This window comes from Oncorhynchus gorbuscha, linkage group LG18, assembly GCF_021184085.1.
Source record: "Oncorhynchus gorbuscha isolate QuinsamMale2020 ecotype Even-year linkage group LG18, OgorEven_v1.0, whole genome shotgun sequence".
NCBI lineage: Eukaryota > Metazoa > Chordata > Actinopteri > Salmoniformes > Salmonidae > Oncorhynchus > Oncorhynchus gorbuscha.
In genome coordinates, this window is record NC_060190.1 from 17,575,809 (window position 1) to 17,601,567 (window position 25,759).

Here is a 25,759-nt window from a genome sequence, read left to right on the forward strand (position 1 = left end):
GTGTGTACCGTATGGGAATAGGACACTTGGCAGCTGTGTTGCATCAAAAAGTTGTATGGTTGACAATCTGAATGGCCAGATTGAGCAAATTAATCAAGTTGTTCAGTGTGACCATGACAAACTGCAGTAATTTAAGCAGGATTAACCATGCCTTTAGAATGAAACGCATTATGGTTAGGGTAGTGTAGTTAGTAGGCTATCGGGTGCTCAGTTAGGGGCGAGAGGGTTCTTTTGTGTTGGATCCCTTCAGTTTTCCTTTAATAACACTATAGGGTGGTGTTTCTCTCGAAACATCACCTCTGTCTGCTCTGTACAAGTAGCCGACTCTAAAGTCAATACTGTATCCTTTTTATTTGGGTGGAGGCACCACACCCAAATGCTTATCTTAAAATGTTGGTAGAATAAAAACACACCCATAGTCCAACATCACTGCTACCCTAAATCAGATATGATCAGACAATGGCATATTATTTTCCAAACATGGGATGGAGATGGATATATATATATATTTTATAGTTCAAATTGTCCCCAAATACAACAACCTATCTGAATGGATTTGTTGCAGGTTCTTGTGATCTTGCTGTACCAGGAGCTGCATGTGTGTTCCTTGTCATGCTCCGATGAAGTAGGCTAGACTGGTATGAGAATCTTTAAACAAAGCCCCCATTCAGATAGTGAAAGATATGACTTGAATAATAGGATTCCAAATTAATTCATTTGAAATAACAAATCTCTAATGTTTTATCAACAATAATCACAAATTAATCTCGCTGGTTTGAACAGTGTCGAATGTCTAAATGCCTTACCATTGTCATGAGCAAGTGTGAACCTATACTGGATTGCATCTCTGATCATGCAAACATAAAAGCCAAGGGGGAGAGGGACCAACAAAAGCGAATGGATGCCGTGAGGAGAGGGAAGTCGTCCGAAATCTGGCTACATGTGACGTCACGAGATTTCCTTAGAACAAGCGGCAGCTGCTGAAGCTAGTCGCAGAGCCGGGGAGGACTATCGCCGCAATTTCTGTCGACAAAGTATTATTTTCGGGCATTATAATTGGCCGCAGCATCAGCAGCAATGGATAGATCACGGTCCTCCTTCTATTTTTATCACTGACTGACTGTTCTTTCCAAATATTTTGCTGCGTTGGAAGCACGCAAGCGCTCGAAGGGGGGTGTCCCTAACTATCATTATTCGACTGTCTGGTAAGCTATGTCACTGTAATAAATACTCATTATAGAAATTAAAGCAGAACGGGTTTAAGAAGCCCTGTGTTTGGGGTTCATTATTTTGGGGCCTGTGGAAGCATATTTTCAACATAAAATGGGTGGGAACAACCGTTAGCCTGTAGCGGGCTAGCTAGCATGAATGCACGTCATTTGCAAGTTTGGGATGTGATGCTGCTGGGATGCTGCAACGGGAGGGCTCGGGCATTCTCAAGCGTGAGCTATAATGATGGGGTGGTGTTACTGCCTGGCTTCGGCCCAGTTTTTGCGCCCTAAACATTGTCTTTATTAAAACATAAATCCACATGTTTCCATGATCAATATATATTTTTAAAAAACGATAACGACCTAGGAATAAATGTAGGGAGTCGTAAAAAGGGCGAAACGTCAAGAGGAGACAGCTAGCAGCTAGCTGACAAACGTTTGCTACGTTCGTTAGCCTCGTTCAGTGGCTAGCTAGCTCGGTTTTCAAATTATTCCCCCAAACACTTTACATTTTATCTGTTTGGGCACGTGAACATTATTTAAAAATCACCCTTTACCCAGTAATGATTTTGTGCCTCTTATTATTGTTGTATAATTAAGTGTGTAACGTTATGGCAGGCGGATGTTATTATGTAAGAGCAAATGACACCACACGCCCTTGAAACAAAAGCTGTTGTTTCAATATTTGCTTATTTCTATGTGGTGCAAGGCCTAGCCATGTCTTGTACATTGATGGCAGAGACGATTATTGCGGAAAAGGTCTGCACATGTGACTTGTAACGGTTTCTAAAATGAAAGTCTGGTCATGTCAGCCATTGTTTTTGTTGTCATTGGATTGATATAATTTATTTTCCATCCCAGAGCCAGGTCTTTCACATCAGTCGGCTGCTTTTGACAGGTATCCAATCCCTGACAACAAAACACTGTGCAGTTTTCTCCTAGTACAGTAGTAGTGCTTCACTTTGAACAAAAATAAACTCATAGGTTGTCACAGGCAATTTGGCCTCTATTTTAGCACCTTGTATCACTGGTTACTCTCCACAAAGGACATGAATTGGACCACAGAAGCGGTTTCTGAACTTGAATATGATTGTGTACCCAGAATGAAATCCTTTTGTAGACTAAGCCTACATAATGCTTTTGACATGCTGGCTGCTTTTACCATCGATCACCTATTGGGATTTAGACTGATTGATTGAGGTCCGCGCTAATGTTTTCATCGTTGTAGCCAATAGCCATCATACTTAGTCACATCTAAATATACGCAGTGAAAAGTAACTGAAGATAAATGCTTTTAGAGACATCAGACTGGCTTGGTTGGGATTCAAGATATATACAGTACCAGTCAAAAGTTTGGACACACCTACTAATTTCAGGGATTTTCTTTATTTTTACTATTTTCTACATTGTAGAAAAATAATGTAGACATCAAAACTATGAAATAGCACATATGGAATCATGTAGTAACCCAAAAAGTGTTAAACAAATCAAAATATATTTTATAATAGCCACCCTTTGCCCTGATGACAGCTTTGCACACTCTTGGCATTCTCTCAACCAGCTTCATGAGGAATGCTTTTCCAACACTCTTGAAGGAGTTCCCACATATGCTGCATACTTGTTTGCTGCTTTTCCTTCCCTCTGCTGTCCAACTCATCCCAACCATCTCAATTGGGTTGAGGTCTGGTGATTTGTTTTGTTTTTTAGACCAGGGGAAAGGTTCCTCCAACACCACTTCCAGCAGCATCTGGTCTCCCATCCAGGGACCAAACGTGCCTAGCATCAGAGGTACGCCAGCAGTGGGATGCAGGGTGGTATACCCTGCTGCTAGATCGGGGCTATTTGGTTCTTTCATTGCCATCATAGCACATATGTCGCTCAATCAAACAAAGTCTATGTAGAGTCCTCAAGGCACACATTATCTAACAGTGTCGTAGATACTCAGAACATCTAAGTTCAAAAGCGGCAAAGCCTTGCGTGGACCTTATACGCGGCTCTGACCTCGCTTCTGATGTTGTTTGTGTATATCCTAACAGACCATTTAGAATAATCCATCCGAACTAGAATAGACTCAAGGTGGCCGTAAAGGATGTGTACCTTTAAGAAAATCTGATCAATGGCGCTGCATAAGCAGTTTTAGGCCCGCCAAAGAGCAGGGAAAGAGCGGAAAGGGGACAAATCTGCTGGTGGGCAGGGAGGGGACGGGACGGGAAGCGCATTCTGGGTCTTAACAATGACTCCAGTTCTCACATAAGTGTTTGTAAAGGAACGGGAGCGGGGATGTAGTGTGTGTGTGTGTGTGTGTGTGTGTGTGTGTGTGCGGAGAGCGATCCATAGACCTCCTCTCCCCCCCTTCTCTCTCCCCTGCTTCCTTCCAGGCTGAGTCACCGCTGGAGTGCCTTGAGAGAGCAAAGGAAGACGTGGAGAACAAGAGTGAAAGAGAGGCAGTGTGAGAGACGATTAGGGGAGTAAAGAGTGAGGGGAAAACAGGAGTAGAGAGGGCCAAAGGAGTTGGGGAAAAGACGGCCCGAGACAACACAAAGAGACTGAGTGAGGAGAGGAGAGTGGGTGTGTGTCTGAGGAAGAGACAGCAAGGTCAGGACTGCTGACCCCCCCCCCCAACCCCCTGGGTCTGAGCACTGGGCTGACGGTCAAGGCGAAGCCACTATGAGCGACCAAAACGTTGTCAAGGAAGGCTGGGTTCAGAAGAGAGGTGAGTCGATTGATTTGATGATCGGTGATGTTTACAGTCTTTGAAAATATTTTTTTCACAGTTCACATCAAGAAAACAAACACCCCTTTTGAAACACCCCCAGTTTCCACATACCTGTATATCCATAAACATGGAAACAAACAGGGAAGGGAATAAATGGAATATTGTATTATTATAACCAGGGGTTGGAACTAAAATCATTTCCCCAATCGTTTCGTTCTGAACAGAACCATTATTTTTTTCATTACGTTCCACTGTTCCAAACAGCAGAATAAAGTTCTGAACCAGTTTGAAACAAAAAAAGTACTGTTTATATCGTTCCTTTTTAAACCTCTGAAAAAAAAAAAAACAACAACATTTAGTTCAACATTAAATTACTTCACCAATCAGTGTGGATAGAGCAGGGCGAGAGATGCGACTGAAATTGAGGCGAGAGAAGATGGAGGAGGAGGCTTGTCTTGAAGCGCAGGGCATCTTGTTATGAAATGCATTATCTGAATTAGGCCCACAGAATTATACCTACGGAGAAGCGGCTTCTGTCAAGGAACTTTGAATTTCTTTGAACTTCCTAGAGTTGGCCTAATGTTGGACTAGAGCTAACGTTAGCTAGCTAGCTAACAAACTTGTGTGTGCAGAGCTGCACTAGAATTAAAAACACGTCTTAGCTTTTGTTAATTAATCCAATGTGAAACGTGATAACTATAGTATCCTTAACTAGCATTGAAAAAGTTAATCCATTCTTCTAATTAAAACTGTCTCCCTAATTTCTGAATCACACTTGTAACGTCATCAGTAGCCTATGCTTCGGAGGGGCAGGTAGCCGACACACACTGGCAAAGATTTCCAGTTGGCAGGTCGACACGGGAATACGTTTCCGAGTGACGAAGTAACGGCTTTGCATGGGTGGTTTGTTGCCATTTTTATGGGACCAGAAAAAAATGCCCAGAACATAAAATAACATTATTAACTGATTCCCATGATTTTAATATAACGGTTCTGTTCCGGAACAGTTTAGATTACTTTAGTTTAATTTTGTTGTTTTCGGTTCTGTTCCCTGAACCAGTTCCAACCCCCTGACTTATAGCTAGTATGCACAGCATGTGGTATGGAGGATTTTAAGCTGTGTTGACTGGTTGAACACATGGATTGTGTGTGCGTGCAGTGTGTGTGTCTATATACACAGCCTCAGGCTGTGACACTGCCACAGACACATTTGAGCTCTTGGAGGATGGCTTAACTCTCCAGTTCCTTCCTTTCAGAGCCCAGGAGCCACTGAATTGTTTCAGGCACTTTTGTGCTTGTACAAAATTCAGTTACAGTCTTCTAAACACTGAAGGGTAGCAAGTGGTTTAGAGTTAAACTAGTAGCAAACAATCCATTTTATACTTGTATTTTTGCACATTATGTCATTTGTGGTAAAAAATAAAATAAAAACTTCAATGATACCATATAGCCTATTTGCAAGATGGAGCTCTTCTACAACAGTGTCCACATGGACATCTTGCAAGAAAACACCAGCATGGACCCTCGTGTATTAATTAATTATGTATTAACCTGCTTGAACCATAATGAATCGTGCCATACTGTTGAATGAAAATGCACTTACTTAAAGCCGTACATAAGGGTACATCCCAGATGGCATCACATTCCCTTTATAATACACTACTTTTGTCCAGGGCCCATAGCCCTGGCACTATAAAGGAAAGATTGCCATTTAGGATGCAGTGAAGGTCTGACCACTGCTACAGTCAGTCAGTCAGTCAGTAACTATAAAAACTGATAAGCTAAGTTTCCAGTATGAACCAATCCCTGCTGGACTTGTTGCAGGTGAGTACATAAAGAACTGGAGGCCGCGTTACTTCCTGCTGAAGACCGACGGATCCTTCATCGGCTACAAAGACAAACCCCAGGACGCAGACCTGGCCTATCCCCTCAATAACTTCTCTGTAGCAAGTAGGTCCTCCTTGCCTTTGTCAGTCTCCATTTTAGACCATTTGGGGCGGTTTCTCAGACACAGATTAAACCTAGTCCTGGAATAAAAAGCAAGCCTAATGGAGAATCTCCATAGAAAATGATTGACTCCAGGACTGGGTTTAATCTGTCCTGGGAAACCGCCCCTTGGTGTATTGTATTACAATATACATTGCCTTTGGAAAGTATTCAGACCCCTTGACTTTTTCCACATTTTATTCTAAAATTGATTGAATCAATAAAAAATCCTACACAATACCCCATAATGACAAGGCGAAATAGGGTGTTCTAATTTTTTGCAAATGTATTAAAAATAACTCCCACAGTTGACAGTGCATGTCAGAGCAAAAACCAAGCCACGAGGTCGAAGAAATTGTTTGTAGTGCTCCGAGAAAGGATTGTGTCGAGGTACAGATCTGGGAAGGGTACCAACGCATTTCTGCAGCATTGAAGGTCCCCAAGAACACAGTGCCCTCTCATCATTCTTAAATGGAACAAGTTTGGAACCACCAAGACTCTTCCTAGAGCTGACCGCCCAGCCAAACTGATCGATCGGGGGAGAAGGGCCTTGGTCAGGGATGTGACCACGAACCCGATGGTCACTCTGACAGAACGCAAGTTCCTCTCTGGAGATGGTTGTCCTTCTGGAAGATTCTTCCATCTCTGCAGCACTCCACCAATCAGGCCTTTATGGTAGAGTGGCCAGACCAAAGCCACTCCTCAGTAAAAGGCACATGACAGCCTGCTTGGAGTTTTCCAAAAGGCACATAGACTGTCCATAAGAAACAAGATTCTCTGGTCTGATGAAGCCAAGATTGAACTCTTTGGCCTGAATGCCAAGCATCACATCTGGAGGAAACCTGGCACCATCCCTACGGTGAAGCATGATGATGATGGTGGCAGCATCATGCTGTGAAGATGTTTTTCAGCGGCAGGGACTGGGAGACTAGTCAGGAATCAGGATCGAAGGAAAGATGAAAGGAGCAAAGTACAAATAGATCCTTGATGAAAACCTGCTCAGGACCTCAGACTGGGGAAAAGGTTCAACTTGCAACAGGACAACGTCCCTAAGCACACAGCCAAGTCAACGCAGGAGTGACTTCGGGACAAGTCTCTGAATGTCCTTGAATGGCCCAGCCAGAGCCTGGACTTGAACCCGATCAAACATCTCTGGAGAGACCTGACAATAGCTGTGCAGCAACGCTCCCCATCCAACCTGACACCAACCTGACAGAGCTTGAGAGCATCTGCAGAGAAGAATGCAATAAATTCCCAAATACAGGTGTGCTAAGCTTATATACCCAAGAAGACTCAAGGCTGTTATTTCTGCCAAAAATGGTCTGAATACCTATGTAAATGTGATATTTCAGTTTGTATTTGTAGTAAATTAGCAAAAATGTATAAAAACCTGTTTTTGCTTTGTCATTATGGGGTATTGTGTGTAGATTGAAGGGGAAAAACTATTTAATACATTTTATAAATGGCTGTAATGTAACAATGTGGGAAAAGTCAAGGGGTCTGAGTACTTTCCAAAGGCAAGGTACTACATTTGACATTTCATAATTTAAAATATCAATGAAGGTTCCTATGTTAGGCAGTGTGCACTCCCTAGAGCCAATGTGTCCCTGTCAAACGTTCAGAGCTAAGTAGTGGTACTTGAATATAGTACAACACTATATTCTGTGATGCTTTGTCATTTGTATTTTTTTACCTTCTATCTCTCCCACCTCGCTCTCCCTCTTTCTTGCCTTTCTCCTTCTCGACACCCTCTTTCTCTCCTCAGAATGTCAGCTGATGAAGACTGAGCGGCCCAAGCCCAACACGTTCATCATCCGCTGTTTGCAGTGGACCACTGTTATTGAGAGGACATTCCACGTGGACACGCCTGATGAGAGGTGGGTCACCCTCTCGCTCACTCCCTCCTCTCTCCCTCTACTACAGCCTTGCCTACTCAATATTTCGCTTTTAGGAAAAACGGCATTGAAAAATGAAGTGAAATACCTAAACACTGTTTAGATACTGCTAAAACGTATTAATCTAAACATAAAATTTCTACAGCAGCAGTTGCATGTTTTGACGTAACTAGTTTTAGCAAACCACGGGAGCATCCAGACAGAATGGGGGATTTCTAGATTTCTAGATCTAGATGTCTCTAGATTTCTCCATGGCATTTGTTTTGTACCCTGCACTTTTCTAAATGTGTGCTTTCCTCAGCATACATACATGCATACATGCATACATCTCTCTCTCTCACACACACACACACACACACACACACACACACACACACACACACACACACACACACACACACACACACACACACACACACACACACACACACACACACACACACACACACACACACACACACACACACACACACACACACACACACACACACACACACACACGGTATAGCAGTGTATTAAAGTGAGCTGCTGTTGGTTGGTTCCAGGGATGAGTGGGCCGAGGCCATCCAGATGGTAGCTGACTCCCTGGCCAAGCAGGAGGAGGAGGGGAGCCTGTGCAGCCCCACGTCGCAGATCGAGAATGAGGTCAACGAGGAGGAGATGGACACCTCCACCAGCCAACACAAACGGAAGGTGAGCCGCCCTGGGGACTGAGCACAGGTCATACATTGGTAGATAGGCACGTAAACACCAACCAAGATTGTCTCTCTCATCTCAATGAAGGCTTCTCTTATCTTTTCTCCTGTACTTTCATCTTCTCTCCTCTCTGACAGACAATGAATGACTTTGACTATCTGAAACTACTGGGCAAAGGCACTTTTGGAAAAGTCATTCTGGTGAAGGAGAAGGCGAGCGGAACTTATTACGCCATGAAGATTCTGAAGAAGGAAGTCATCATCGCCAAGGTACTGGCTGGTGTAAAGCAGTTTTTCTCAACCTTTTTTATACTAGGGATCCAATTTTATTTGTCACATGCACCAAATACAGCATGTGTAGACCTTACAGTGAAATGCTTACTTAAAAGCCCTTAACCAACAATGCAGTTTTAAGAGAAATGCATGTTAAGTAAAAAATAAAAGTAACAAGTAGTTAGAGCAGCAGTAAAATAACAGTATCGAGGCTATACAGGGGGTACCGGTACAGAGTCAATATGCGTGGGCACAGATTTTTCAGTCGAGGTAATGTGAACATGTACATCTGCAAGCTCTAACTTTTTTTTCTGCTTGGAAGTACATTTAAACTTGCACTATAGAACTGACTAAATGAGTGTCTGACCATTCCACAGACTGGAGATCGAGAAACACTGGTTGAAAGAACTGAGCCCTGTTGGAATGGATGCAGATATCACCTTTTGGCACCTTTTCACCTTCCACATCCTAACATTCTGTCTTTCTCTCCTGTTCGCTCTCTTTCCCTCTCTACCCCCATTTCTGGATTTTCCTCTCTTTCCTTGTAATGCAGGACGAAGTTGCTCACACCCTCACAGAAAGCAGAGTGTTAAAAAACACCCGGCATCCATTCCTAACAGTGAGTATTGTTTAGCAAAGACTTAAAGGCAAACTTTATACCGTAAGCCTATATTATTCACTTGGAGGCCATGTCTCAAATGGCACCCATAGGGCTCTGATCAAAAGTAGTGCACTATATAGGAAATAGGGTGCCACTTGGGATGCATCCACAGACTCAGTCAAAAGCAAAGTCTGATTGAATAAACGTTTAAGCTGTTCTACTGTTGCACGTGTCATTAGATATGAACATCTGTTTGTGTGGATGTAAAGAAACAAAACAACAGCGATGGTGCAACTCTTATTTTTCTCCAGTCTCTGAAGTACTCTTTTCAGACCAAGGACCGGTTGTGCTTCGTCATGGAGTATGTAAACGGAGGAGAGGTAAGGGATGCCTGTGCTACGTGAGATACATGGGGAAAGATGAGCACTTTTTCCCCAGACACTGTAGGTGTGTTGATGTGGATTCCCTGAGACAGTTGCACCTTCCTCTTCCACAATGTAGAATTCTTTCCGGGAGCCAAAGTAATTATTTCCAGGGACCGTCTCAGATTAGGAATGCTGATCTAGGATCAAGTCCCCCTCTTATTCATTCTGATTTAAAAGGTAAAACTGATCTTATATCATCACTCCTACTCTGAAACGATATGTGAATACTGGCCTAGGACATCTTTTTTAGAGAGCTATTAGTGAATGGAACTATACCGTTATATGCCGATGTGTAAATATATATTTGATTTTAACACAACTTTAAATAATTGTACATTTTGTCACATGTTTTTACCATTGATTCCTTTCTTTCCCGTTTAAAAATTTGTTTTTTTCCCCCGCAGCTGTTTTTCCATTTGTCAAGAGAGCGAGTGTTCTCTGAGGACCGCACGCGATTCTACGGAGCAGAGATCGTCTCCGCTTTAGACTACCTTCACTCTGCCAAGATAGTGTACCGCGATCTGAAGGTACATGCATTCATATGGACAGTCTATATCTATCATAACACCATTCTACAACTTCTCTTAGAGGTGAATCCTTACTTCCAATCCTAACTAAGTCCAATGGGAGACTAAGTGAAAATTTGACTTAAACCATGTAAAAAGAGCATGCTGTTGAGGATGAATATATTATTGGGGCATATATTCAACATATGATATGGTATTTATGCTCATTGGCAGCTGGAGAACTTGATGCTGGATAAAGACGGACACGTCAAGATCACGGACTTTGGCCTCTGCAAAGAGGGCATCACAGACGCGGCCACCATGAAGACCTTCTGCGGCACGCCGGAGTACCTGGCTCCAGAGGTCAGAGCTCACATTGATGTACACTACACTACCCAAAATGCCATGTTGTAAGATATGTCCAGGTTTTCTTATGGGAGGAAATATTCTAGGTGTCTAATATATACTAACTACATACTAATGCTGAGTAAAGCGGGGATCGATTGGCAAGAGTCAAAAGCCCTTGCACGGAAAAGAGTGAGGTGGAGAGAAGAACGTTATGAATGCTGTATGCTCCCAAGGGGGCCCCGATGGTGGACGACCTATGCTCCCGAGGGGGCCCCGATGGTGGACGACCTATGCTCCCGAGGGGGCCCCGATGGTGGACGACCTGTGCTCCCGAGGGGGCCCCGATGGTGGACGACCTATGCTCCCGAGGGGGCCCCGATGGTGGACGACCTATGCTCCCAAGGGGGCCCCGATGGTGGACGACCTATGCTCCCGAGGGGGCCCCGATGGTGGACGCCCATTGCTCCATGCTCCCAAAGTCACATACTAATAAAATGTAGTGTTATTGGTCACGTACACCTATTTTTCACGTTATCGCAGGTGCAGCGAAATGCTTGTGTTCCTAGCTCCATCAGTGTAGTAATACCGAACAATACACAGAAATACCCCAAATAAAAAGAGGAAATATCAGAACAAGCAATGTCAGTCTGAAATATATATGTATGTGGTGGTGTGTATAAACATTATGGACAATATATATGCAGTTGTTATATAGGATGAGCCTTGACTAGAGTACAGTATATACATATGAAGTGGGTAAAACGCACTGTGTGATGTCCCTATGCTAGGTGCTGGAGGACAATGACTACGGCCGGGCGGTGGACTGGTGGGGTCTGGGCGTGGTCATGTATGAGATGATGTGCGGCCGGCTGCCCTTCTACAACCAGGACCACGAGAAGCTGTTTGAGCTGATCCTCATGGAGGAGATCAAGTTTCCGCGCACGCTCTCCTCTGACTCCAAGTCTCTGCTCTCCGGCCTGCTCATCAAGGACCCCAACAAACGGTACGGACACACAACGAGAGCTAGAAACAGACAATCGGACACACAGACACAGAGACAGACAGACAGACAGTGCGTTGCATGCATGCACTGAAGCAAGAGAGATGTAAACACAGAGGCACAGATACATATACAGAACAACACACACACCAAGCCTCCAGTGGGGGATTATATGAAGCTGGGTCAGTGATCAGCCAACAAACTCTGCCAAATAGTTTTGACACACTGCATTTCCTACTTCATAACAGATCAACTTGAAATGGGTTATTGACTCATGCTAATCAGCTAACCAGCCCTCAACTGTAACTTCCCATAATTTAGTATGTTTTTTGTATAGGAGTTACTGGCTCACACTGATCCTACTTTATGAAATACTACCTAACCGCATTTGTTTTAATTTGTTTATCGCTCTCATACAAAGCCATTTGTCACTCAAAAGCTTGATGAAAAAGCTTGAGAGGCTGCTAGGTTAGTGGAAAACCCAAGGGAGAACATTCTCTCATTCACCACATGATGCTATTCCAGGATTTACACCTAGCTCATGTTCTTGTCTTGTTTCACGACAGGCTTTCTAGAAAGTGTTCACATTTGTATGTTTTTTACATTTCCGACAGACTCGGTGGCGGTCCAGACGACGCAAAGGAGATCATGCGCCACAGTTTTTTTGTGGCAGTAGACTGGCAAGACGTCTACGACAAAAAGGTGAGTTTTCTTCACTTGACCACTTACGTGTACGATTTCACGATTTCTGTGCCCTCCCACTGACTTTTGAACAAATTCGGACTATTCCATGCAGGTCAAAATGACTAGCGTTTTTCCAGTCAAATATGCAAATACTGACATGTCACATGAGGCACGGACATTAGTATGTCACTGTGGTCCTGTATGGCTCAGTTGATTAAGCATGATGTCAAGATCTTTGGTTTGATTCCTGCTAAGGTCACCGATACAAAAATGTATGCACGCACTAATGTCAGTGGCTTTGGATAAAAGCGTCTGCTAAATGTATTACATGTGACAGCGGTGTCCCCTCCCTCTCCCCTAGTTGGTCCCCCCCTTCATGCCCCAGGTCTCCTCAGAGACGGACACCCGGTATTTTGATGAGGAGTTCACGGCACAGACGATCACAATCACTCCCCCGGAAAAATGTAAGTGTCCGTCGGCTCCCTCAGCACGGGTCGGCCCACTTTTTTTGAATAGGGGTTTTCTGTCATAGACTCCTCCTTAAACTGACAGGTCCATTCGTAGCATATTACCCTATGATACACAGCAATTACTATTTGAAAGGATGATTAGTCTGTTGACTTGTTGGGTGTTATTTAGTGATTATTCTAAGATAACTGTTACTCAAGTGCATCTAATTAATGAAACTTAATTGCAGGTTATAACAGACTTAACTTAATTAAGTTTGTTATTGAGCCCAGACGTACCTGTCCTTCTCCCCCTCCCATTACTCTCTTTCTGCAGACGATGAAGACGGGATGGGCGAGGGTGACAGCGAACGGAGGCCTCATTTCCCACAATTCTCGTATTCGGCCAGCGGACGGGAGTGAAAGTCATTGCCAGTCAGCCAGTATTGCCCCCCCGCCGTTTCGAGGAAAACACGTAGCCATTTTAGGAAAAGTCTCCCCTCTTTTCTCCTTCTCTGTATTCAAGTGCAGACTGGGAGAAGTCGTCTTTTTAGGGACTATAAAAGGGGTTTTGCACAGTGGGATAGACTCAAGCTGGTCTCTCCACACAAAAAAAAGTATCTTACATTTTCAACGCTATATACTGCAGAAGGCAATGTTTTTGTTATGTATTTTTATCCGTCAGTATTAGGTTGTCGACCTGTTACGTTCTTTGTCCGTTTTTTATTTTATTTTCAACTTTTTTGCACTTGGTTTGGAAGAGCCGTTCTAGGGAACAAAACCAAAAATGTTGCCTTATGTGTGCAGATGTTTCGTATCATACAGACAGGGTTTGGGTCGGGGGGCTTGTGGCTCATTCAAACTATTATTTTTCTCATATACAATGCCATGGCGGCGCACATTCTCCAATCCCATGGCAACGAGAATCACTGTCTACTAAAAACAACAAAAAAGACAGAACTGACGGAGTTTCTTTCATTCCAATTTCATTGTTAGTGTTATTTCTTTTCATCCTTTTTGACCTTTTCTTTTTCAGCCAGAGATTTATACTTGGTTATTGTTTGACAGAAACACTAAACTGCCAGATACTGCACGGTTCACTCAGGCAACACAGAGCACAACCGCATTCAACTCAGCTACCAGTTTAGCTTTACACACCCATCAGGGAAAAGCTACTATGAATATACAAGCCTTTTTTGCATCTTTTTCCACAGTCATTTGATTTAATAACTTATTTTCATAGCTATAGAAAAAATAGTGGTATGGATATTTACACAAGGTATGTGGCTTATACAGGTCCACCTTGTGCTGTCATCACACACACACACACACACACTAACATCAGAGCCAGCTCTGAGCTCTGCTGATATGACTTGTGACAGACTATGAAATCTGTATCTGTAAAAAAAACTCTCCCCATCAATCACACACACACACGCATACACTTGGTTTTCTTCCCAAATCGACAAGGTGGGTGGAAGGCATCAATAATTTCTAACCATGTTGGGCCACAGATCATGTGAAACTGAGCCATGAATATACTTGTGTATGATGATAGGATGAGAACTGTGAGAATGGAGAGAGAAAAGGAAAGCAGTTCCCCCCCACACCTTTTGTGATGTAAATATGCAATGCCTTTTTTTGTTCTTAGTGGCGTCTTGGCCAGACATGAACTTATGTGTGTGACTGTACTTCAAGCTTGCTGACGAGAACCAAGACCGGAGGAAAAGAAAGACTGAGAGCTACATTTTGGGTTAAAACAACGTAAACTACAATGTTAAAGACTGGCTGGAAGCTCCCATTTTGTGGCTGTCATCGTCGCCTCGACCTGTCTGTTCAGAAGAGGTTTCCATGGAGATGAGACCTCTTTTCGCTGTTGGTCGAATGGATTGACACCCATTAATGTATTATTTTTCCCTTTCAAATGGGACCATGGTCAATTCTGCAGTGATATATGGTAACATCAGGTTGTTACCATTCCCCCCCCCCTTTTTTTTTTTTTTTTTTTTTGTACCATAGTACTAGTTTTATTTATGTTTGTCATTCTAGGCAGTGTTACCCAGTCTTGTTCAGAGTCAAAAAGGCACCTCTCTTTCAGTCGCTGAAGGATGATATTGTTGGATGCATTACTAAAGTCGTTTTTTTTATCCAATTGTTTTTTGATTGTTTGCCTGTTTGTTTTCTTACCAAAACATTAGGGCAAGAAACCAATAGTGGACTTGCATTGCCGTGGTAGTATTTATTTTGAATTAAATTAAAGAATACATTTCAGGGTTTTTCATGGTGTAAATCTTTTTCTTTTTATTGCCCTTCTGATATTTCAATGAGTGTGTTCCCTTTGGAAACCAAAGGAACCAAATAAAATAGAACAAACCGGGAGGAAGAAACTACTGGCGCATTTCCACTGACAGATTTACCCATGTTTTACCCAAAAGGCTCAGCCTTCTTTTTCCATCTACACGGGCCGCTACCAGTGTCTCACTGGGCCTCGGGTACTTTGTTTTAGCTTGGATTTACATAACAATGGCAAATTCTGAACTTCAACACCTCAAAAAGCACCAGTCTTGAACGATGCAAAGGTCTGTGACTCTGCTCACCACAAGTCTTTAGTGTCACTCTCCTGATGGAGACTGAGAGCTTACATTAAAGGGATACTTTGGGATTTTGGCAGAGGCCTTTATCTACTTTCCCAGAATCACATGAAGTCATTGATACCATTTTTCTCTCTCTCCAGTATAAAGGAAGCAAGAAGTAGTTTCACAAGCCAATACTAACTAGCATTAGCGCAGTGACTGGAAAATTATGGGTATCTGCTACCCATACACTTCCAGTCATTGTGCTAACGCTAGTTAGCAACTCCCTTCAAATGGCACAAAGAGAAATGTTATCCACGAGTTCCTGTGATTCCAGGGCAGTAGATCCTGAAGTTTCCCTTTAACATAAAACACTTGTGGACTTGTTCAAAATGAAGCAACATTTTTGGTTTTCTGTTCCAAAAAGTATTCCTTTGTGTGCACAACAACATAACCCAGGCCTTTATTTGGATGGGATGTACAATGGGGAACATTATGCTGATGGGAGACATTACAATCAAATATTTTAATTCATACAAAAAAGTATAGCATTACTTTTGCCTATGGGACAATCCATGGGTAAATAAGATTTTAAGGCTGAACAAAAACATCTAAATTAACTGAGGAAAATGCACACAAAATACTGACCATATACTACTGCGATGCTCTATAAAAGGGCTGTTCAATGTCTGTCCTGGAGGGCTGAAACACTTCTGCTTTTCATCCTCTGCTAATAAGGGACTAATTCAGACTTGGGACACCAGGGTGCAATTAACTTGGATTGTAGTTCTTTCCATCAGCAGTGCCATTCACACCCAGTCCCTGCCATGTCTCTCAAAGACATGTATATCTAAGATCAGTTCAAGGCCTCAGCGCACGTGCTGCACAGATTCAGTCATTTCAAAATCATCTGTATTGACCTCAAGAAAAACAAATATATTGACACTATCCATATCATCTAGAGATCAGTGGAACTGAGCTAAACAGAGTTGGTGGTGGTGAGGGTCCAATAGGTGAAGGTATGGCCCATCAGAACTAGGTCTCCTTTTGGCATCCCCAACAGCATCAGTGAGATGAGGCTCACTCCGGGATGGAGGGTGGCCAGTCCACATCTACAGACTGAGGAACACACAGAGAGAAAGACTAAACTCAGAAGAACCCTTTTGAATCACCTGCATGTTCAATCACAATTCGGCAATTTCCTATTTGTTTCCTTAGCTTGAAAGCACAGACTGCTTTCAAGTTAAGGAAACCAAAATCGAAATAAGTAAAATCGCTTTATCCCTTTAAATGATTAACTTTTCAACTGTCAATATTTTTAATACAATAATCCCCGTGCACTGCATCTTATTTTAATATCCCACAAAAAGCTAGATACATTTATTGTCAACTTTCTAAAATACCCACCTCAACGTCCAGCTCTAGGATATCAGTCTCAGTCTTCAGCAGATCACACAGATTGGGTTTGGTGCGACCAAAGTCTCCGTGGACAAACTCCTTGATGTAACTGGGAACAGCTAAGGTAAAAGACATTCGGTGAGTTGTTCAAGATAAAAAAAATTGAATGTGTTATTGTGTGTGTAAGTATATAACTGTGAATGTGTCTCAACCTTAACACCTCCCTTCTTGTGTGGGTTTGTGTATGACTATTGGTGTATCGCACTGTTTTGCTTCGTTCTGTGTAAAGGATACGTCCCTGCCTGCGTGCGCAGCTTCAGGTGGAAGTGATGCGCGTCCAGGAAGCATGTACTCATGGTGTGGATGACGCGCTCCCTGACGGCCAGCGGCCTGCGATGCAACACTCTTAGTGGCGTCTTCTGAGCTAGCTTCAACTCCTATATGACCAAGCCAAAGTATATCAACACATACTGTAGGTACTGTTTACACTAAGGTACTGTTTACACTGAATGAGTAAACCAAAGATTATAGCACATACCATAAAATAAACTACAAACAAGATGTTTAACCACTTATTTTATATACAAATATAATGTCGTTTAAAAATAGCATTTAACACTCACTTTGGTTTCCTCTAAGAATGTGATGTCGTCTTTGTTGATGGCTTTCTGGGTCCATATGAGGGCGGTGTACGACTTGGTCTTGTCCTCCTCACCCTCCTTCATGTGGCCCATAGCATCTCTACAAACACACACAAACAGTATGACCCGTCAGCATCATTCTTAGGTCTCTGGACAGAAGTGAGACCCATTTTTCTACTGCGTCGCTCACCTGCTTACGATCTGTAGATCTCGTACTCGGATTTTGTCAGAGGACTGGTTGATGGTCTGTGAGAAGAAAATATAGGGCTGTGGTCAAGTCCTGTGTGTGTGTGTGACCCTGCAAGAGATGCTGTGTGTGTGTGTGTGTGACCCTGCAAGAGACGCTGTGTGTGTGACCCTGCAAGAGACGCTGTGTGTGTGACCCTGCAAGAGACACTGTGTGTATGTGACCCTGCAGAGACACTGTGTGTGTGTGACCCTGCAGAGACGCTGTGTGTGTACCTCCTGCAGCTGTTGGACCTCTGCCTTATTGAACCTGGCTCTGTGAGGATTTAGCAGCTCCAGTGCAAACGGACGACCTGCGAAGGGGGAGACACCTCCGTTACACCCCACATTGACGGAAACAAGGACTGAGGATGTGTGAACATACATGTATGTTGTGTGTCTGACCATTTCCAAGTGTCCGCACATCCACGTCCTCCCTTCCTGAGGAGGAGAAATTAAACCCTGCGAAGAGCAGAAGGACAAGAGGAGAAAGACATTACTTGAGATACCAGATTCATTCACCAGTGTGTTCTTTTGGATCTGTCTTTCTTATTGACTTAGATAGACATTGGATCATTGCATCTGTCCCATTATGGCATCAGTGAGAGCATGGGTAGTGCCATTTAGGCCATCTCTTTTGAATTAGTCCATTTTCTTCTTCTTCTACTTCTATGAATTGGCAAAAGAACAGAAAGGGTGCATACTGCTACCTGTAGTGTGTTTGAGCAGGTATGAAGCCAAGGTTCCTGATTGACTACCACCTGCAGCTATGGCATGTTTGCTCACGAGTATAATTCATTGGCTAATCCCTTCTGATGACCTGGATGGAATCATGTGATTCTTCATTAACCCATAGGAAGTCCCACCAGTTGACTACTATAAAATGGTGAAAGTTCTCAATGGCGCTGCCCATGCTAAAACAGGCTTTTGGGCCCTCTACCTATCTCTATGGTCTGTCTATAACAATCACGTAATAATTTGTAGAGCCTACCAGGTTCAGTAAGGAGATAACGTTTAGAAACAGAGCGAAACAAGGAGGTTCTACCTGAACTCATCCAATAAGCACACATATTTTTGTTTCCTGTTGCAAAACATTTTACTACGGTTTGGCCTTCTGAACACCACCCAGTATACGCTCACCCTCGGCCCGGAAAGAAGAGAGGAGGGGGGCAGCGATTAGCTCCTCCACCGAGGACTCCATCCTCCTCTCTCCGTCAATCACCCAGGGGGTCTGGGGCAGGGTGCGGGAGAACTTGTTGTACCTCCCTAAAAAGGACAAAAAAGGAGTCAATTCAAACCCTAAAATCCCAAAGCATGAAGGGTTAATCCTAACTTTTCCTTACCTAGTCATGCATTGATGTCAATGGGGGACTAAGTGAACATTTGATTTACCTAAGTGGATGTTAGGATTTGCCCCCAACTGAATACATTCCTGAAGTGTAAAGTGAACGGACCCCACTCTTGATAATCTGAAAGCCCTCCTTTGGTTCAAATCATCCAAAAGGGATGTCATAAACAACCTTACCCGCCACAAATACAGAAACGTGAAGACACTGGACGTCTTGAGCGATGCATTTGCTCGCTGGCCTTGTAGGGGGACATGGGAACTTTCTAGAGAGAGAGAAAATAAATATCATTAAGCAATACATGTAGTTAGATTGTGAGTTCCCTCAAAAGAGTGAAGACAGAGAAACAGTAAAAAAAATTTTAAAAAAGCAAGAATAACGTGATTACTTACTTTAGAAACTTCTCATCAGAAACCTTCTCGAGGGCTTTGACCACGGCCATTCTAGTGAAGACATTCTGTTGTGAGACAATAAACCAGAGATCAGAGAAAAGACAGTAACACAGAGAGATATGGAATGACAAAGAATGAGTGGTATGTCGCCATTGGTAACAAAAAAGCAATTGGATGAAAACATTTACAGAACTTATCAAAACCATTTATACCAATGACCCATTTTGCTCAAATGTCACGTGACATGGCTCCAATTGGCTTTTTCACTCACCTGTTTGTTCTTAGTTGGTCTGAAGCAGTCTGAACAGATGCCAGCCCTGATTGCAAGAATAAAGCAGAGAAGTAGAATGTAGTTTCATAAAAATGCTACATGACATTCAATATTACATGTATTTTGCTATCAGTCAGTCAATCATTCCTTCCGCAAGTCCGTCCATTCATCCCTCCCTCCATCCATCTAGCTGTCTAGTGAATCTATTCATCTTATCTATTCCCTGAGTAGTGTGATTGGAGGACTTACAGGAAGTGGCAGTCTGAGTCTGTCTCTGGGTGTGTAAACCCCACGCCCACCTCAAACTGTTCAGTTTGTCGATTGATCTGTGGGATGAAGAGGAAAATAAATAATGTAATAAAAATAGAACAAAAAAAATCCAGAATAAAAATGAAATCCCTTCAGGAATTCATATAATTTTGTCACTTACATTTGTAAGTCGCTCTGGATAAGAGCGTCTGCTAAATGACTTAAATGTAATGTAAATGTAATCTATTTGCCTTTATTTTACCAGGGTAAGTTGACTGAGAGAACACTTATCACAGTACTAGCCTGAGTGCAAGTCGGTTTGTGCCGCCATGTCAACTCCCGGTCATGTTTTTCTTGTCAATAGCAATTGACTTGACAAGGCCACAAACAGATCTGGGACCAGGCTAGCTCATTACAGGTTATTGCTATAGACACAAGTAGTGCATTATATCATAACTGTATGACAAGTATTTTTCAACAGCGGTGTCTGACCCATCAGCAAGTGAGGCTACTGTATGGCTACTTCCAGGTCATGGGTCACTGACCTTGGTTACCACAGGTATGCCCCCCAGCTCTTTGGACACCAGACCCTGCATGGTCCACTTGAAAGCCTCCTTCACCTGAATGACATCATCCATATCGAGGCACATAGACTTCTCCCTGTTTGGTAACAAATTCAACATAATTAATTAAAGTATTAAAAACCCCTAATGTCGATGTCCGTGCCCTGTCAGTTTAATCTAGAGATACTGTTGTTTTGCATTGGATGCGCCTTGATCCATAACTTCCGCATCGGAGGTGAAAGGTGACAGAACTAGAGCAGTGTTTGTCAGACCATGAGACTTCGGCCTACTCACAAAATTGTCTGTAGTGTCTGAACGGTTTATTACTCACAAACACAATGGTGTTCTCCGTTTTACTCTACGACCCCTGAAGTCAGTACAGCAGAACTTCAACTTCTGTCTGAAGCGTCCGAACAGTTTGGGCTACACACATTTGATTTATTCTTTATTTTATTTTACCTTTATTTAACCAGGTAGACCAGTTGAGAACAAGTTCTCATTTACCACTGCAACCTGGGGCCAAGATAAATCAAAATAGTGCGACAAAAACAACAGAGTTATACATGGGATAAACAAAGGTACAGTCAATAACACAATACAAAAATCTATGTACAGTGTGTGGAAATGTAGAAGAGTAGGGAGGTAAGGCAATAAATAGGCCATAGAGGTGAAATAATTTCAATTTTGCATTAACACTGGAGTGATAGATGTGCAGATGATGATGTGCAAGTAGAGATACTGGGGTGCAAAAAATAAAAAATATGGGGATGAGGTAGTTGGGTGTGCTATTTACAGATGGGCTGTGTACAGGTACAGTGATCAGTAAGCGGCTCTGACAGCTGATGCTTAAAGTTAGTGAGGGAGATATAAGTCTCCAGCTTCAGTGATTTTTGCAATTCGTTCCAGTCATTTGTAGCAGAGAACTGGAAGGAAAAGCGGCCAAAGTAGGTTTTGGCTTTGGGGATGACATACCTGCTGGAGCACGTGCTACGGGTGGGTGTTGCTATGGTGACCAGTGAGCCGAGATAAGGCGGGGCTTTACCTAACAAAGACATAGATGACCTGGAGCCAGTGGGTTTGGCGACTCATATGAAACGAGGGCCAGCCAACGAGAGCATACAGGTAGCAGTGGTGGGTAGTATATGGGGCTTTGGTGACAAAACGGATGGCACTGTGATAGACTACATCCAATTTGCTGAGTAGAGTGTTGGAGGCTATTTTGTAAATGATATCGATCGGTAGGATAGTCAGTTTTACGAGGGTATGTTTGGCAGCATGAGTGAAGGGGGCTTTGTTGCGAAATAGGAAGCCGATTCTAGATTTAATTTTGGATACGAGATGCTTAATGTGAGTCTGGAAGGAGAGTTTACAGTCTAACCGGAAACCTAGGTATTTGTAGTTGTCCACATATTCTAAGTCAGACCCGTCCAGAGTAGTGATGCTAGGCGGGCGGGCATGTGCGGGCAGCAATCGGTTGAAGAGCATGCATTTAGTTTTACTTGCATTTAAGAGCAGTTGTTGGCCACGGAAGGAGTGTTGTATGGCATCGAATCTCGTTTGGAGGTTTGTTAACACAGTGTCCAAGGAAGGGCCAAATGTATACAGAATGGTGTCGCCTGTATAGAGGTGGATCAGAGAATCACCAGCAGCAAGAGCAACATCATTGATAAATACAGAGAAAATAGTCAGCCCAAGAATTGAACCCTGTGGCACCTCCATAGAGACTGCCAGAGGTCTGGACAACAGGCCCTCCATTTGACACACCAAACTCTATCTGAGAAGTAGTTGGTGAAGCAGGCAAGGCAGTCATTTGAGAAACCAAGGCTGTTGAGTCTGCCGATAGGAATGCGGTGATTGACAGAGTCGAAAGCCTTGGCCAGGTTGTTGAAAACGGTTATGATATCGTTTAGAACCTTTAGCGTGGCTGAGGTGCACCCATGACCAGCTCGGAAACCAGATTGCATAGTGGAGAAGGTACGGTGGGATTCGAAATGGTCAGTGATCTGTTCGTTAACTTGGCTTTCGAAGACTTTAGAAAGGCAAGATGGATATAGGTCTGTAACAGTTGGCCAGCCGTAGAAAAATGGTTATTGAAATTGTCGATTATCGTAGATTTTAATTTTGATTTATTTTTACCTTTATTAGGCAAGTCAGTTAAGAACAAATTCTTATTTTCAATGACGGCCTGGGAACAGTGGGATTAACTGCCTGTTCAGGGGCTAACAGATGGGTCGTCGGTGACATCGCAACGGAAAAGCCTGTTGAAACCACATCGGACGATTGCGTCGGCAGACCAGTCGTAATGGATCGGCGGGGCTCCATGTCGGAAATAAAGGGTCCAGGCCAAAATAATATGGGCGAGACTCTCAGGAACACGTACATGTCGGTTGTTTTGCTCTAGGACGTCCAGAGGCCTCACAAGACTTGTCGGATGCCCCCCCCGCCGTACAAGTTGAAAAAATGAATGGAAGTATATATATGAATGGAAGTATATATACATATATATGTATATATATGGACTGTTTAGTCCAAAAAATAACAACAAATGTTTCTTGATCTTTCTTATATCTCTCAGATAGTGGACAGACACTTCAGAACAAACTTCCTTTAGATTTATTTTGGGGGGAACTATCTGTTGTTCCATGTAGTGAATCTGTTATTCAATGCGTTTGTATGGGCTAATAGCAGTAAGGCCAGATAGCATTTTTCATTAAAAAAAAATATATATATGTATATATATATATTTTTTGGGAATCTTCCAGGGGTCTTACAATTCAAAATCAAATAGCTAACTGATCCTTGGTATGACCTTCTTAAAACAATTCCATATAGCTTAGTAGAACCCCGCCCTCCCCCGACTTAGACTCTTACGGGTTAAGATATGACGTTATAAAAGGTAACGTGAAAGATGTGTGGTCATAATATAGTATAGAACATTGTAATATTTCAATGTGATGATACTTTGAGATTAGAATGATTTCTTGAACGGACAGAAATTAGGCTAGATAGATGGATGCCACTCTGGTGTAGCGAACTTACCTCACTTCCTTCTTTACATGCAGCCAACAAGAGTGCTGCAGGAGTGTGGCAGAGAGAGAGGAGGGTACATGTTCAGAAATGAGTAACCCCCTGTCTGTTTACAAGCATCCGTCATGCACACCCTAATGGGAGTGCTACATCTGTAGAAACAATGGCTCTTGCGATTGCACTTCAGTCTACTCTGGAGTAGACAGACGCAGTAACACTAACTTTGAGGTAACTATGCTCTCTAATGGCCAACCCAGGGACATGATACTGCATTATTGACTGTATCGAAGTCTCGCACTGCCACACATCACCCTGTATAGAACGACTCAGGTCCAGGCTAGACTGACAGATTTTCTATGACAGAATCAACTGAGGTTGAAATAATCATACTTTTCTATTGAATGGAAGTTGTTTTGAGACAAACCATTTGGATATACTGTAAGCTGATAGGTAGACAATTGCAGTACATCAGTTATCAGCCAAGGCCTACAATGTAACCACTGACCTCTCTGACAGACAGCTGGGCCGGTAGGGAGACGGACAGTACCATTGTGTCAAACTGGTAGTTTTTGGCCTTCACCACCTCCGATATCTGCACAAACACACAAAAACAGTTTCATGAATCCCTCCCCCCCAAATTCCAGTGTTGGTTCTGGCCTCAAGCTGTGGTATTTGAGGCATATTCTGGTAGCCTGGAGCATTGATTGATGATGATGATGATGATTGGGTATTTGATCACTAGGCAGGTACTAAGGTCTTTCATTTCATTTTAATCTTCAAGGTTGTGTCCTAAAATGGTACCCTATTATCTATATAGTGCACTACTTTTGACCAGGGTGTTATTTGGGACACACATAAAGACATACATAGTCATAGGTGTAAAACAACAGTGGCTCCTAATGCAATAGGATTAATAGTGACCAAACACACCTTTATGGCATAGGCTTCATCACAGAACTGCTGTAGAACTCCCAGGCACACCACACACACGTCCGAGTCCGCTGGCTCGGCGTCGCCTTCCTCCATCACCGTGGCAACCACAGCAGAGTCGCCTTCTGATTGGACGTCCGTCTTTGCGGCATCCATCTTCATTTTTTTACTAGGGGGGTCTTCTTTGTGCTGCTCCAGCACGGCTGCATCTTGGGATTCGTTATTCTCTGAATCACTGACGAAAGCACAAAGTTCCCTTGCTGTATCCTGAGCATGACAAACAGAAGAACATTATTCAGCAACAGAAAATATATTAAAATGTCTGCCAGCAGTTCAGTTAACCAAATATATGACAGCAAGTTAGATCATGGGCACAATTCTTCTAAAGGAGCACACCAAGGCTACCTACAAAGAAGAATGTTGGAGCTACTTAATTGTCTTTGCACTTGTATCTCTGAAATGTCTGTATGTCTGTCCCTGCTTTAAGTGCAAAGACAATACAATGCAGCAACAGCACTGACCTCATAAGACTGGCGGTAGGCCGACTGCACACCCAAGCAGCAGAACCTCAGGACACAGCGGGCGCAGCATCCTGCTTCCAGCAGCTTCTTCACTATTGGTCTATCTTTCTCCTTCAAGGGCAACATAATACTGCTGTAAAATGGACAGAGATCATAGATTAATGAGATCAGTAAGAAATTTGAATGTACAGTTATGTCTGGCAAACCCACTACAAGTTAGCTGATAGTAGAACCAGTACTACTGTAAGTTATCTCAGAGTAATATCATATGCACATCACCATGCTCATAACATATCACACACTGTATGGTGAGGTTGCAATCATTGGTAGCTGAAGCTAAGCTTGCAAGAACACGTTGCACTACAAATATAGTTATGGGGGGCTATAATCTCTGTTAACCCAGAAGTAAAATGTAATGTGTACTACTGGACAAGGCTGCTTGCTCTGAGACCTGTGTACACATTGCTAGCACTAGGTCACACTCGCAGCGCTGTGTGGATGTTGATGCATTTCATGTTATGATGTGCAGCTAGCCAATACAGCTAGCTCGCAACTGTAGTTTCTAAAATAGCTATAGCTTTATCTGAGAATACAAATAAGCACAAGCTTGCGAAGCAAAAAACAACAAGTCATGAACCTACCTTGAATGGCAAATGAATTACAGCACTTGCAAGACAATCAAATGTTTATGTAGAGCGAGAACACAGTTCAGTCAAAGATAGTTTAGAAAATTCTGTGGTTCAGTCATTTGGTTTCTCAGCATGCAGCTAACGTTACAAGAACAAGACGTCATCAGAGGTAGACACAACTAGTCAAATTAGATAGATTCATCTGTTG

General features: G+C 42.9%; 2 protein-coding genes across 3 annotated transcripts; one reads left to right on the forward strand and one right to left on the reverse strand.

Annotated features, from left to right (window-relative positions):
* Window positions 1-898: 898 nt before the first annotated feature.
* On the forward strand, window positions 899-15,062 carry LOC124002457 (RAC-gamma serine/threonine-protein kinase-like). Of its 2 annotated transcripts, XM_046309862.1 has the most exons (15): window positions 899-1,205; window positions 2,919-2,999; window positions 3,590-3,924; window positions 5,752-5,877; window positions 7,679-7,790; window positions 8,354-8,501; window positions 8,642-8,773; window positions 9,330-9,395; window positions 9,689-9,757; window positions 10,207-10,329; window positions 10,543-10,671; window positions 11,445-11,659; window positions 12,271-12,358; window positions 12,702-12,804; window positions 13,124-15,062. In XM_046309862.1, exons 3-15 carry the CDS (start codon window positions 3,879-3,881, stop codon window positions 13,207-13,209), a joined length of 1,443 nt encoding a protein of 480 aa, XP_046165818.1. In that variant the 5' UTR covers window positions 899-1,205; window positions 2,919-2,999; window positions 3,590-3,878; the 3' UTR covers window positions 13,210-15,062. The 2 variants fall into 2 exon arrangements, with proteins under 2 accessions (XP_046165818.1, XP_046165819.1); XM_046309863.1 differs by lacking the exon at window positions 2,919-2,999.
* Window positions 15,011-25,720, reverse strand: LOC124002456 (tRNA pseudouridine synthase Pus10-like). The gene is made up of 18 exons (XM_046309861.1): window positions 25,564-25,720; window positions 24,923-25,055; window positions 24,402-24,668; window positions 23,977-24,063; window positions 23,484-23,518; window positions 20,427-20,541; window positions 19,882-19,958; window positions 19,633-19,678; window positions 19,362-19,426; window positions 19,149-19,234; window positions 18,764-18,889; window positions 18,029-18,085; window positions 17,861-17,937; window positions 17,589-17,644; window positions 17,381-17,498; window positions 17,052-17,194; window positions 16,767-16,866; window positions 15,011-16,478 (listed from the first exon to the last, which is right to left on the reverse strand). The coding sequence occupies exons 2-18, from the start codon at window positions 25,046-25,048 to the stop codon at window positions 16,440-16,442; spliced, it is 1,620 nt and encodes a 539-aa protein (XP_046165817.1). The 5' UTR covers window positions 25,049-25,055; window positions 25,564-25,720; the 3' UTR covers window positions 15,011-16,439.
* Between the last annotated feature and the right edge of the window lie 39 nt (window positions 25,721-25,759).

What these genes read in the sequence shown, in the direction of transcription:
- LOC124002456 (XM_046309861.1), bottom strand. Translation starts at nt 25,048, where the DNA reads ATGTTGCCCTTGAAGGAGAAAGATAGACCAATAGTGAAGAAGCTGCTG. An exon ending in CTCTTCTTTCCGGGCCGAGG is followed by an intron (nt 18,086 to 18,763) that starts GTGAGCGTATAC and finishes TGCTCTTCGCAG; the next exon opens with GGTTTAATTTCTCCTCCTCA. An exon ending in TGTGCGGACACTTGGAAATG is followed by an intron (nt 17,938 to 18,028) that starts GTCAGACACACA and finishes CCCCCTTCGCAG; the next exon opens with GTCGTCCGTTTGCACTGGAG.
- LOC124002457 (XM_046309862.1), top strand. Translation starts at nt 3,879, where the DNA reads ATGAGCGACCAAAACGTTGTCAAGGAAGGCTGGGTTCAGAAGAGAG. An exon ending in CAATAACTTCTCTGTAGCAA is followed by an intron (nt 5,878 to 7,678) that starts GTAGGTCCTCCT and finishes TTCTCTCCTCAG; the next exon opens with AATGTCAGCTGATGAAGACT. An exon ending in TAGTGTACCGCGATCTGAAG is followed by an intron (nt 10,330 to 10,542) that starts GTACATGCATTC and finishes GCTCATTGGCAG; the next exon opens with CTGGAGAACTTGATGCTGGA.